Consider the following 12,310-nt stretch of genomic DNA (forward strand, 5'->3'; position numbering starts at 1 on the left):
ATTTGATATCCCGCCTTTCACTCCCTTTAAGGAGTCTCAAAGCGGCTAACATTCTCCTTTCCCTTCCTCCCCCACAACAAACACTCTGTGAGGTGAGTGGGGCTGAGAGACTTCAAAGAAGTGTGACTGGCCCAAGGTCACCCAGCAGCTGCATGTGGAGGAGCGGGGAATCGAACCTGGTTCCCCAGATTACGAGACTACCGCTCTTAACCACTACACCACACTGGCTCCGTTCCAGACTTTTGAAAACAACCCCTAAAACAGCAACTTAATGTGAATTTTACTATCTAATGAGACCACTGATCCACAAAATGAAAGCAATAATCAATGTAAAAGGTAGGTCCAGTTGTGACCAACTCTTGGGTTGGGTTGCGGTGCTCATCTCGCTTTACTGGCCGAGGGAGCCGGCGTACAGCTTCCAGGTCATGTGGCCAGCATGACTAAGCCGCTTCTTGCTAACCAGAGCAGTGCACGGAAACGCCGTTTACCTTCCCGCCGGAGCGGTACCTATTGATCTACTTGCACTTTGACATGCTTTCAAACTGCTAGGTTGGCAGGAGCTGGGACCGAGCAACGGGAGCTCACCCCGTCGCAGGGATTCGAACCGCCGACCTTCCGAACAGCAAACCCTAGGCTCTGTGGTTTAGACCACAGCACCACCCGCGTCCCTAATAATCAATGTACTGTACTATAAAATAAATAAGACAGTATTGCAGATGATATTTTTTTTAAAAAAAAATATTCTTACGTGCACTGATGATAGTCATTGTTTGGATGGGGGGCTTTTATATTCATTTCTGCAGTCACAATCAGTAGCTGAACTGGGTTCCACACAGTCACAAAAACAAGGCACAAAAACAAACTCACAAGCCACAATCACAAAAACACAGACACAGTGACACGTCAGTCCCATAAATCGAAGAACAAGTCACAGTCAAAGAAATGAAAAAGCTGCACAAACAAAAAACGCATATATATATATATATATATATTTGCTTTCGTAGATTTTCACGGGTACAGGAATGCAGGTTTTGGTGTCCTCGGGTGTCTTCCCGTGTAAAAGTTGGGGTGTCTAGGCGACGTTTCGACGAGGTCTCACTCGTCATCTTCAGGCTGGTGCTTTCGGCTTCTTGTTACTGGAACAGAGCAGGATCTCAGTGTTTGAGTTCCTATAAATACTGTTGAGGAGGTGTGGTGTATAGCCTCCAATGTTCTGGGCAGAGAGGAGGTTCCCAGGCTAGTGTGCCTTTTCTTCTTTTGTTCCTTAATTACTTGAGGGATATCTTGAGTGATTTCTTGAGTGATTTCCTGAATCCCACTTAGGTGGGTCATTAGGTGTGGATTAGTTGCTAAAGCCTTCGTGTCTTGAACTCTTGAACTTTGTGAAGAGTTTTTCTGAGAAGATGGCTGTACTGCACTTGGTTGTGCTCTGGCTTGGCTTCGTGTATAGGGGCGAGCTGTGGTTTTGTGGCCTGTGCCAGCCAGATCTGTGTAGGGATTGCAGGGGGGTGCAGCATCCGGAGGTGCCACCCTGGTTTGGCTACTGGATGGTGTCTGTAATTTATCTGTGGAGAGGGTCTGGGTTTGGGTCTGGTGTGGTTGATTGGTGATGGCGTTCTGTGTGCCTCTGGATCTGGTGTCAGATTTTGTGGGGAGGGCTAATTTCCAGATGTCTGGCAAGCGGGATGTGTCGTCACGCTTGTTCATGTTGTGAGGGTGTTTCTCTATCTCGATGGCTTCCATGATTATTCTCTTGTGGTGATGTTCCATGTTAAAGAGCAATTTGGACTCTGCAAAATTAATTTCGTGTCCTGTTTCTTTCATGTGTTGGAAAAGAGAGGAAGTTTTTTCTTCTTTTTTGACGGCATTCTTGTGTTCTGCGATCCGTGCATTTATTCGTCTGTTTGTTTGTCCAATGTACGTGGCTGGGCAGACTTTGCAGGGTATTTCATATATATATATATATGCAAAAACAAAAGCGCCAAATGTTACCTCAACAGGAAGCCTATGATTAGGAGCGGGGGACTCAATTTACAAATGGAGCACACTCAACAAAAAGCAAAACATGTTCAGTCTCCAAGGCAAAGTTCACAAACCGGAACACCTATTTCCGGGTTTGCAGTGTTCTATTTCCAAGTTGTTCACAAACTAAGCTGTTCCAAAACCAAGGTACCACTGTACATCAGGTGGCTTAAAGAAAAACGCTCCAAACTTATGGGAGATTTACCTCTCTTTGTCGTCCCAGACGCCATAGCCGTGTTTCTTGTCGTTTTCCCAGTGCCCGGAGTACTTGAACGGCTGCTCAGCATCCGAAGCGTTCTCCAAGATGCCAAAACCCTGGCGTACGTTGTCCTTGAAATACCCTTTGTAGACCATCTCGTCGCCATACCTAGGAAAAATGCATGCAACATCTATTTTGGATGCTATTTTGCAACTGTGGAACTCCCCGCCAATTGATTCTAGAGTTATAACTGCTTCTGGTGCCTGCTAAAAGCTTAAGCAAGCCTACCCAGACATTTAAATGGGACATGCATTTTAATACGTAAATTTCAATTCATAGTGTGTATTTTTGAAACTGCTGGTTTTGTTTTGAAAAATTGGGAGGGGGTCAACTCGTTCTTAACGTTGGATTCCACTGGGAATTTCCACGTATACTTTATATCAGATGCTTAAGGATTGTGATGATTATGCAGTATAAAATCTTTGGAATTGTAAAGTTGGAAACAGCCAATCCACTTGCAGGTGTGAGCATGGAGGAGGTGGAAACAACCTCTTTTTTCAAGGCTTAAAAAAGGTAAAGGTAAAGGGACCCCTGACCATTAGGTCCAGTCGTGGCCGACTCTGGGGTTGCGGCACTCATCTCGCTTTATTAGCCGAGGGAGCCGGCGTACAGCTTCCGGGTTGTGTGGCCAGCATGACTAAGCCGCTTTTGGAGAACCAGAGCGCATGGAAACGCCGTTTACCTTCCCGCCGGAGCGGTTCCTATTTATCTACTTGCACTTTGACGTGCTTTCGAACTGCTAGGTTGGCAGGAGCAGGGACAGAGCAACAGGAGCTCACCCCGTGGCGGGGATTCGAACCGCCGACCTTCTGATCAGCAAGTCCTAGGCTCTGTGGTTTAACCCACAGCGCCACCCGTGTCCCTTTGCAAGGTGAAGGTAGAGGTAAAGGGACCCCTGACCATTAGGTCCAGTCGTGACTGACTCTAGGGTTGCGGCACTCATCTCGCTTTATTGGCCGAGGGAGCCGGTGTACAGCTTCCGGGTTGTGTGGCCAGCATGACTAAGCTGCTGCTGGCGAACCAGAGCAGCGCACGGAAATGCCGTTTACCTTCCCGCCGGAGCGGTACCTATTTATCTACTTGCACTTTGACGTGCTTTTGAACTGCTAGGTTGGCAGGAGCAGGAACTGAGCAACAGGAGCTGACCCTGTGGCGGGGATTCAAACTGCCAACCTTCTGATCAGCAAGTTCTAGGCTCTGTGGTTTAAGCCACAGCGCCACCCGCTGTGATTTACTCACTCGCAAATCCCATAACCGCTCATCTTGCCTTCTTGCCAGTGACACTTGTAGCAGTCATAGCGGTCCTCCGAGGCGCGAGGGATGAGGCAGATGCCAAACCTGTAGCCAGGAACAAGATGATCATAGAACCACAGAACTGTGTAGCCGGAAGGGCTCACCAAGGCTCATCTAGTCTAGCCCCCTGACAATGCAGGAATGACAGCTCAAGAACCCCTGAGATATTTCCATCCAACCTCTATTTTAAAACCTTCAAGGAATGAGAGCCCACTGCCTTCAAATGAGACTGTTCCACCAATGAACAGCTCCCACCATCAGAAAAGTTCTTCCTGATGTTTAGTTGGAGTCCGGGTGGATAAAAATCAATGATTTAAAAAACAAAACAAAAAATGGATTTTTAAAATTTAAATTCGATTTTTAAAATTTAAATTGGTTTTTTTAAAATTTAAATCAGATTTTTAAAATAAAAAGCTTTCGGAGGGAAAATCTTTCTAAAGATAGTTTTCTATTTAAGTTACCGTATTTTTCGCCCCATAGGACGCACTTTTTCCCCTCCAAAAATGAAGGGGAAATGTGTGTGCGTCCTATGGGGCGAATGCAGGCTTTCGCTGAAGCCGGGAGAGCGAGAGGCATCGGTGCGCACCGACCCCTCTCGCTCTCCAGGCTTCAGGAAGGTCTCCGCAAGCCTTGCAAGCCCTGTGGGAGTTCCCACAGGCTCACAAGGCTTGCGGGCAGCAGCCTGCCGCCCGAAGCACGGGGAACCCTCCGGAGGACTCCCCGTGCTTCGGGCGAGTGTCCCCAAGCCTGGCGCGCCCGACGGGAGGTCCCGCCGAGCGCGCGAGGCTTGGGGCGGCAGCCTCCCGCCCGAAGCACGGGGAGCCCTCCGGAGGACTCCCCGTGCTTCGGGCGCGTGTCCGCAAGCCTTGCGCGCCCGACGGGAGGTCCCGCCGAGCGCGCGAGGCTTGGGGCAGCAGCTTGCCGCCCAAAGCACGGGGAGCCCTCCGGAGGACTCCCCGTGCTTCGGGCTAGTGTTGGTAAGCCTTGCGCGCCTGGCGGGAGGTCCCGCCGGGCGCGCGAGGCTTGGGGCGGCAGCCTCCCGCCCGAAGCACGGGGAGCCCTCCGGAGGACTCCCCGTGCTTCGGGCGCGTGTCCGCAAGACTTGCGCGCCCGACGGGAGGTCCCGCCGAGCGCGCGAGGCTTGGGGCAGCAGCCTCCCGCCCGAAGCACGGGGAGCCCTCCGGAGGACTCCCCGTGCTTCGGGCGCGTGTCCGCAAGCCTTGCGCGCCCGACGGGAGGTCCCGCCGAGCGCGCGAGGCTTGGGGCAGCAGCTTGCCGCCCAAAGCACGGGGAGCCCTCCGGAGGACTCCCCGTGCTTCGGGCTAGTGTTGGTAAGCCTTGCGCGCCTGGCGGGAGGTCCCGCCGGGCGCGCGAGGCTTGGGGCGGCAGCCTCCCGCCCGAAGCACGGGGAGCCCTCCGCAGGACTCCCCGTGCTTCGGGGGCGTGTCCGCAAGCCTTGCGCGCCCGACGGGAGGTCCCGCCGAGCGCGCGAGGCTTGGGGCGGCAGCCTCCCGCCCGAAGCACGGGGAGCCCTCCGGAGGACTCCCCGTGCTTCGGGCTAGTGTTGGTAAACCTTGCGCGCCTGGCGGGAGGTCCCGCCGGGCGCGCGAGGCTTGGGGCGGCAGCCTCCCGCCCGAAGCACGGGGAGCCCTCCGGAGGACTCCCCGTGCTTCGGGCGCGTGTCCGCAAGCCTTGCGCGCCCGACGGGAGGTCCCGCCGAGCGCGCGAGGCTTGGGGCGGCAGCCTCCCGCCCGAAGCACGGGGAGCCCTCCGGAGGACTCCCCGTGCTTCGGGCGCGTGTCCGCAAGCCTTGCGCGCCCGACGGGAGGTCCCGCCGGGCGCGCAAGGCTTGGGGCAGCAGCTTGCCGCCCAAAGCACGGGGAGCCCTCCGGAGGACTCCCCGTGCTTCGGGCTAGTGTTGGTAAGCCTTGCGCGCCTGGCGGGAGGTCCCGCCGGGCGCGCGAGGCTTGGGGCGGCAGCCTCCCGCCCGAAGCACGGGGAGCCCTCCGGAGGACTCCCCGTGCTTCGGGGGCGTGTCCGCAAGCCTTGCGCGCCCGACGGGAGGTCCCGCCGAGCGCGCGAGGCTTGGGGCGGCAGCCTCCCGCCCGAAGCACGGGGAGCCCTCCGGAGGACTCCCCGTGCTTTGGGCTAGTGTTGGTAAGCCTCGCGCGCCTGGCGGGAGGTCCCGCCGGGCGCGCGAGGCTTGGGGCGGCAGCCTCCCGCCCGAAGCACGGGGAGCCCTCCGGAGGACTCCCCGTGCTTCGGGCGCGTGTCCGCAAGCCTTGCGCGCCCGACGGGAGGTCCTGCCGAGCGCGCGAGGCTTGGGGCGGCAGCCTCCCGCCCGAAGCACGGGGAGCCCTCCGGAGGGCTCCCCTTGCTTCTGGCGGGTGTCCGCAAGGCTTGGGGCGGCAGCCGCAGCTGAGGGGGGGAAATAAATTTTTTTTATTCATTTCCCCCCCCCAAAAAACGAGGTGCGTCCTATGGGCCGGTGCGCCCTATAGGACGAAAAATACGGTACATTATAGTCCAAAGGCTATTCATCCGGAAATAAGGATTTGTTTTAAGTTTTTCATGTGTGCTACAACTCAGTCTAAGTTTTGTTTTTAAATTGTTTAACCACATCGGTTAACAAACATGGATAGATATGCTATAACGGTATTGTTTTAGTTAAATAAATTGTTTAAATTGTTATTAAGGAAATGATTATTTTCCTCCTTCCAATAAAGCGCAGCAGAAAAGTTGTCCAAATATAAACACTAATTTCATAATTATCTATGCATTTCTGATAGTATAACCAAATCAGTAATTTTTGATACAACTGTAAAAACTACTCTGAAAATTTATTATTTCGAAAACGAAACCTTGATCTGGTTGCAAATATTAAGGTTGAACCATTCTGTAAAAAACCCGATTTAAATCAAGTCTAGTAATTTAAATCAAGTCTTACTGACTTGTGATTTAAATCAATTTGATTTAAATCAAATCCACCCTGGTTGGAATCTCCTGAGAGCCAGTGTGGTGTAGTTGTTAAGAGCGGTAGTCACGTAATCTGGGTAACCAGGTTCGCGTCTCCGCTCCTCCACATGCAGCTGCTGGGTGACCTTGGGCCAGTCACACTTCTCTGAAGTCTCTCAGCCCCACTCACCTCACAGAGTGTTTGTTGTGGGGGAGGAAGGGAAAGGAGAATGTTAGCCGCTTTGAGACTCCTTAAAGGGAGTGAAAGGCGGGGTATCAAATCCAAACTCTTCTTCTTCTTCTTCTTTCACGTAACTTGAGTCCTACCCTCCAGAGAAAACAAGCTTGCTCCATCCTCTATGTGACAGCCCTTTCGATATTTGAAGATGTCAATCCTATCTCCTCGCAGTCTCTCCTTTCCAGGGCAAGCAAACCAGGCACCCTCAACTGTTCTGCTTAGTTTCCAGACCCTCAATAATCTTAATCTCCCTCCTCTGCACACCTTCCAGCTTGTCAACCTCCTTCTTAAATTGTGGCGCCCAGAACTGGACACAGGGCTCCAGGTGGGGTCCGACCAAGGCAGAATAGAGCAGTACCATTTACACACCACCGAGGTGTGCAATTCAGGAGGGACCAAAGCTCTTTCCCCTGCACACCTGACAGGTGAGCCTGGTAGCATCCTTACCCATGTTCCATGCCTTCCTGGAAGTCCCCAACATAATTCTGACCATCTGGCCATGTCAGAGTCCCCCTGTAAAGAAGATAAACCCATTATGGCCAGAGCAAAGCCAAGGTTTGACTCAGTCCAGTGAAGCAATGTCTGTGTATTGGAGCAGGGTCAGCAACTATCGGCCTGCAGGCCCAATTCCGCCCATTTAGCTGGCTTGTCCCTCTCCTCCCTTTTTTTACAAGTTAAAAGTGGAAGTGGGGATGGAAGGGAGAGAGAGAGAACACACACAGGGGCTATGGACTTACTTGCCGTGCGGTTTACTCAGGCGCCACTCTCCCTCGTAGGTCGCACCCTTCAACCTTCCTTCCTCCCGGAAAGTGAAGCTGGAGAAGCGGCAGACTGGCGGGTCTCTCCCTCGGCCGGCCTCGCCCCACAGAGGGAAGTCTCGCTTCCCGCTCAACGCCTGGCGCACGGCCTGGTTCAGCTTCCACTGCCACACAGCCTGCAGGAGGGAAAGAGGAGGAGAGCAGGGAGGATGAGGGGGTTAAGCAAGGAAGCAGAGATAGAGGAGGGGGCTCCAGCTGCAAAGTCAACTCATCGCTGGGAGGTGAACAAAAGTGCCCGTTCAGCTCTTCGCAGCTCCATACCTGTTTGCCTGTCAAAACGAACCCCACAGTTTGCCCAATTGCCAATGCAAACCCCTCGTTCTCGTTATATACAGTCATACCCTGTGTAAAGGTAAAGGTAAAGGTAAAGGTAAAGGGACCCCTGACCATTAGGTCCAGTCGTGGCCGACTCTGGGGTTGCGGCGCTCATCTCGTTTATTGGCCGAGGGAGCCGGCATACAGCTTCTGGGTCATGTGGCCAGCATGACTAAGCAGCTTCTGGCGAACCAGAGCAGCGCACGGAAACGGCGTTTACCTTCCCGTCAGAGCGGTACCTGTTTATCTACTTGCACTTGACGTGCTTTCGAACTGCTAGGTGGGCAGGAGCAGGGACCGATCAACGGGAGCTCACCCCGTCGTGGGGATTCGAACTGCAGACCTTCTGATCGGCAAGTCCTAGGCTCTGTGGTTTAACCCACAGCACCACCTGTCTCCCCTCATATACAGTCATACCTTGGGTTAAAGTAGCTTCGGGTTAAATCTTTTCAGGTTGCATCCCCCGGCGACCCGGAAGTAACAGAACGGGTTACTTCCGGGTTCAGCCAGTCGCGCATGCGCAGACGCTCAAAATAGCGTCACGCGCAGAAGCGGCGAATCGCGACCCGCGCATGCGCAGACGTGGGTTGCGTTCTGCTCAGGATGTGAACGGGGCTCTGGAACGGATCCCGTTCGCATCCAGAGGTACCACTGTAAAGGTAAAGGACCCCTGGACGTTGAAGTCCAGTCAAAGGCAACTATGGTGCTGCGGCCCTCATCTCGCTTTCAGACCCAGGGAGCCAATGTTTGTCCGCAGACAGCTTTCTGGGTCATGTGGCCAGCAGGACTAAACCGCTTCTGGTGCAACGGGACACCGTGATGGAAACCAGAGCGTATGGAAACGCTGTTTACCTTTCTGCCGCAGTGGTAACTATTTATCTACTTGCACTTGGCATGCTTTCAAACTGCGAGGTTGGCAGGAGCAGGGACCGAGCAACAGGAGCTCACCCCGTCACGGGGATTCGAACCACCAACCTTCTCATCAGCAAGCCCAAGAGGTTCAGTGGCTTAGACCACAGTGCCACCCGCATCCCATGCATTTGTGTATACATTCCTTGGCAGGAGAACTGCATTGCCAAATTGGGAGAAGTGTGAATCTCAAAGGACGACTGTGCTTCAGTTCATGTAAAAAGGTAAAGGGACCCCTGACCATTAGGTCCAGTCATGACTGACTCTGGGGTTGCAGCGCTCATCTCGCTTTATTGGACGAGAGAGCCGGTGTACAGCTTCCGGGTCATGTGGCCAGCATGACTAAGCCGCTTCTGGCGAACCAGAGCAGCGTACGGAAACGCCGTTTACCTTCCCGCCAGAGTGGTACCTATTTATCTACTTGCACTTTGACGTGCTTTTGAACTGCTAGGTTGGCAGGAGCAGGGACCGAGCAACAGCACCTCACCCCGTAGCGGGGATTCGAACCGCCGACCTTCTGATTGGCAAGTCCTAGGCTCTGTGCTTTAGACCATAGCGCCACCTGCGTCCCTTCAGTTCATGTAATTAGATGCAAATTAGGTCGGCTGTCCTTTAGAGCCAAATTTCTCCCTCGCACCCCAGACAGATCCAACTTCTAACCACCAGCATCTAGCCCTAGGCAGTGAGTGCCACACAGCTACATACCCGTGACTCTGGTTCTTTGGCCAAGAGGAAGAACATGCCTTCTGGGGTGTTGATGCGGAGGGTGTGCCTTGAGAAACAGAAAGCAAAACAGAGAGCGGAAGGAAAAATATTTCTAAAGATTTGTATTTAAGTTAGATTATAGTGCAAAGGCTATTCATCAGGAAATAAGGATTTGTTTAACGTTTTTCATGTGTGCTAAAACTCAGTCTAAGGGGGTTTTTTTCATCGTTTAACCACATCAGTTAAAAAATATGGATGCATATGCTATAATGTTATTGTTTTAGTTAAATAAATTGTTTAAATTGTTATTAAGAAAATGATTCTTTTTCTCCTTCCAATAAAGTACAGCAGAAAAGTTGTCCAAATATAAACAATAATTTCACAATTACCTGTCTTGTATTTCTAGTGGTATAATCAAAACAGTAATTTTTGATACAACTGTAAAAACTACTCTGAAAATCTATTATTCCAAAAATGAAACCATCACCTGGTTGCAAAGATTATGATTATACCAGTAAAAAATGAGTCTTTCTGTGGAAAAAATGATTTAAATCAAGTCTTACTGACTAGTGATTGAAATCGTGATTTAAGTCATGATTTAAATCAATTGGAATTAAATCTTCCCTGTTTGGAAATACAGTCCTACCTCGGGTTACAGATGCTTCAGGTTGCGCACAACGCTGAACCCAGAAGTACCATAACGTGTTGCTTTCGGGTTTCGGCACTCGCACATGCGAAGAACTAAATCGCGCTTTGCACATGCGCAGAAGCACCGAATTGTGACCTGCGCATGCACAGACGAATGTGCCTCCCGCACGGATCACGTTCGCTGTAAACAATCTGCCACCAGCAGAACACAAGGAGAGCCTTCTGGATCAGGCCAGTGGCCCACCTAGTACAGAATCCTGATCTTACAGCAGCCAATCAGATGCTTTTGGGAAGCCTGCAAGCTGGACATGAGTGCGAGAGCACTCTGTTCACCTGCGATTTCCGGCAAAAGGAATTCGGAAGCATTTCTGTCTCTGAGAACGAAGGCAGAGCCATTGTGGTTCGGGGTGTTATGTACTGAAGTTCTCACCCTGGGCCAGCAGGGGGATACTGTAGATAGTTATGCAAATAAGGGATCGAAAGTGACGTTCAGTGATTGGATAGTTTTAGGAAGTTGTTACAGTAACGTTGTACTGGAGCTCTATATAAGCAGGCTGACTGAACCCTTCAGTTCAGTTCTGGCCTGGCCTGTGAATAAACAAGAGCTGTTTGAAGAATCGCTGTGTCGTCTGATATGTTCACCCACAACTTAACACGGAGGAAGTCCACTTACTTTCCTGTTTCCTTGAAAGTAGCGTCCACCCAGGTGAGCTTCAGGTCAAAACTCTGGAAGGTGTTCCCCTAGAAAACGTTCAAGTGCAGAATTAGATAAATTAGCAGGAAGGATTCGAGATTTAGATAATTAGATAAATTAGCAGGAAGGGACCAGAGATTTTTAGAGGACTGGAGTAAATATCTGAACTATTTGAAAAGTAATTGTAAAAAGCAGATCACGCTAGTAGGACTGCAAGAAGTTCTGTAAGGAGGACTATGCGAAATATTGCAAGGAAGATTATGAAGAGAATTATTAGTTAATGATAATTAAAAGTAATAGAGAAATTAAGAAAGGCAGAATAAGTGATTAAGAATGGAAAATCTCCAGAGGTTGCTGATGGAAGTCTAAAATACTGTATAAGATAATAAAGTATGTTAAATGACTGTTGGAAATGACATGTTAAGTTTATAAGTTTATTAAAAACTTAACATGTCATTTCCAACAGTCATTTAACATACTTTATAACATAACTTATAATAAACAATGTTATTACAGAAGAATTGAAAATCTCTAAAGGAACAAGACAGGGATGTCCACTTTCGCCATTACTATTTATAACGGTGTTAGAGGTCCTTCTGAATTCAATAAGACAAAATGAAAACATAAAAGGGGTAACGATAGGACAAAACGAATATAAAATTAAAGCATTTGCAGATGACCTGGTGGTAACAATAGAAGAGCCAACAACGACAGCTAAAGAAGTTATAGAGGAAATGGACAAGTTTGGAGAAGTGGCAGGTTTCAAGTTAAACAAGAAAAAAACCCAAAATGATTGTAAAGAATATGGACCAAAGTGCAATCGAAACAATGCAACAACAAATTGAGATAGAGGCGGTTAAAAAGGTGAAATATTTGGGAATATGGCTAACTCCGAAAAATATTGATTTATTTCAAAATAATTATGTACCAGTGTGGAATGCAATTAAGAAGGACCTGGAAGTGTGGGGAAGAATGAAATTCTCATTTTGGGGAAGAATTTCTATAATCAAAATGAACGTGTTGCCAAGAATGTTGTTTCTGTTCCAGACTATCCCCATAATTAAGGGGATTAGCCTATTTAAAGAATGGCAAAGAATGATTTCAAGATATATATGGCAGGGCAAAAAGCCGAGAATACAATTTAAACTTTTAACAGATACAAGACAAAGAGGAGGCTTTGCCCTGCCTGATTTGAAGTTATACTATGAGGCGTCATGTCTTTGCTGGTTGAAAGAATGGATAAAACTAGAGAACAAGGAACTGTTAGATTTAGAAGGATATGATAATAGATTTGGTTGGCACGCGTATCTGTGGAAAGATAAGAAAAAAGTACATAAAGGTTTCGGGGACCACATTTTCCGGGGGCCATTAATTGAAGTTTGGGATAGGTATAAAAACCTATTGGAACCTAAAGTACCACACTGGCTATCATAATTAGAGGTTATGAGTGTTAA

The 12,310-nt window shown here is 49.9% G+C and overlaps 1 protein-coding gene across 4 annotated transcripts in view; it reads right to left on the minus strand.

Moving 5' to 3' along the window:
* Nucleotides 1–12,310, minus strand: part of ALS2CL (ALS2 C-terminal like) — a 105,194-nt gene that overhangs the window by 27,319 nt on the left and 65,565 nt on the right. For all 4 annotated transcript variants that reach the window (XM_083406169.1, XM_083406172.1, XM_083406170.1 and 1 more), the window contains exons 8-13: nucleotides 10,836–10,903; nucleotides 9,515–9,581; nucleotides 7,505–7,701; nucleotides 7,215–7,280; nucleotides 3,521–3,619; nucleotides 2,228–2,389 (exon numbers count right to left, since the gene is read on the minus strand). In XM_083406169.1, coding sequence (XP_083262295.1) covers nucleotides 2,228–2,389; nucleotides 3,521–3,619; nucleotides 7,215–7,280; nucleotides 7,505–7,701; nucleotides 9,515–9,581; nucleotides 10,836–10,903 — 659 coding nt within the window. The remainder of the gene's footprint in view (nucleotides 1–2,227; nucleotides 2,390–3,520; nucleotides 3,620–7,214; nucleotides 7,281–7,504; nucleotides 7,702–9,514; nucleotides 9,582–10,835; nucleotides 10,904–12,310) is intronic.

The sequence above is a fragment of the Podarcis tiliguerta genome, assembly GCF_965153285.1.
Source record: "Podarcis tiliguerta genome assembly, chromosome: 12".
Classification (NCBI taxonomy): domain Eukaryota; kingdom Metazoa; phylum Chordata; class Lepidosauria; order Squamata; family Lacertidae; genus Podarcis; species Podarcis tiliguerta.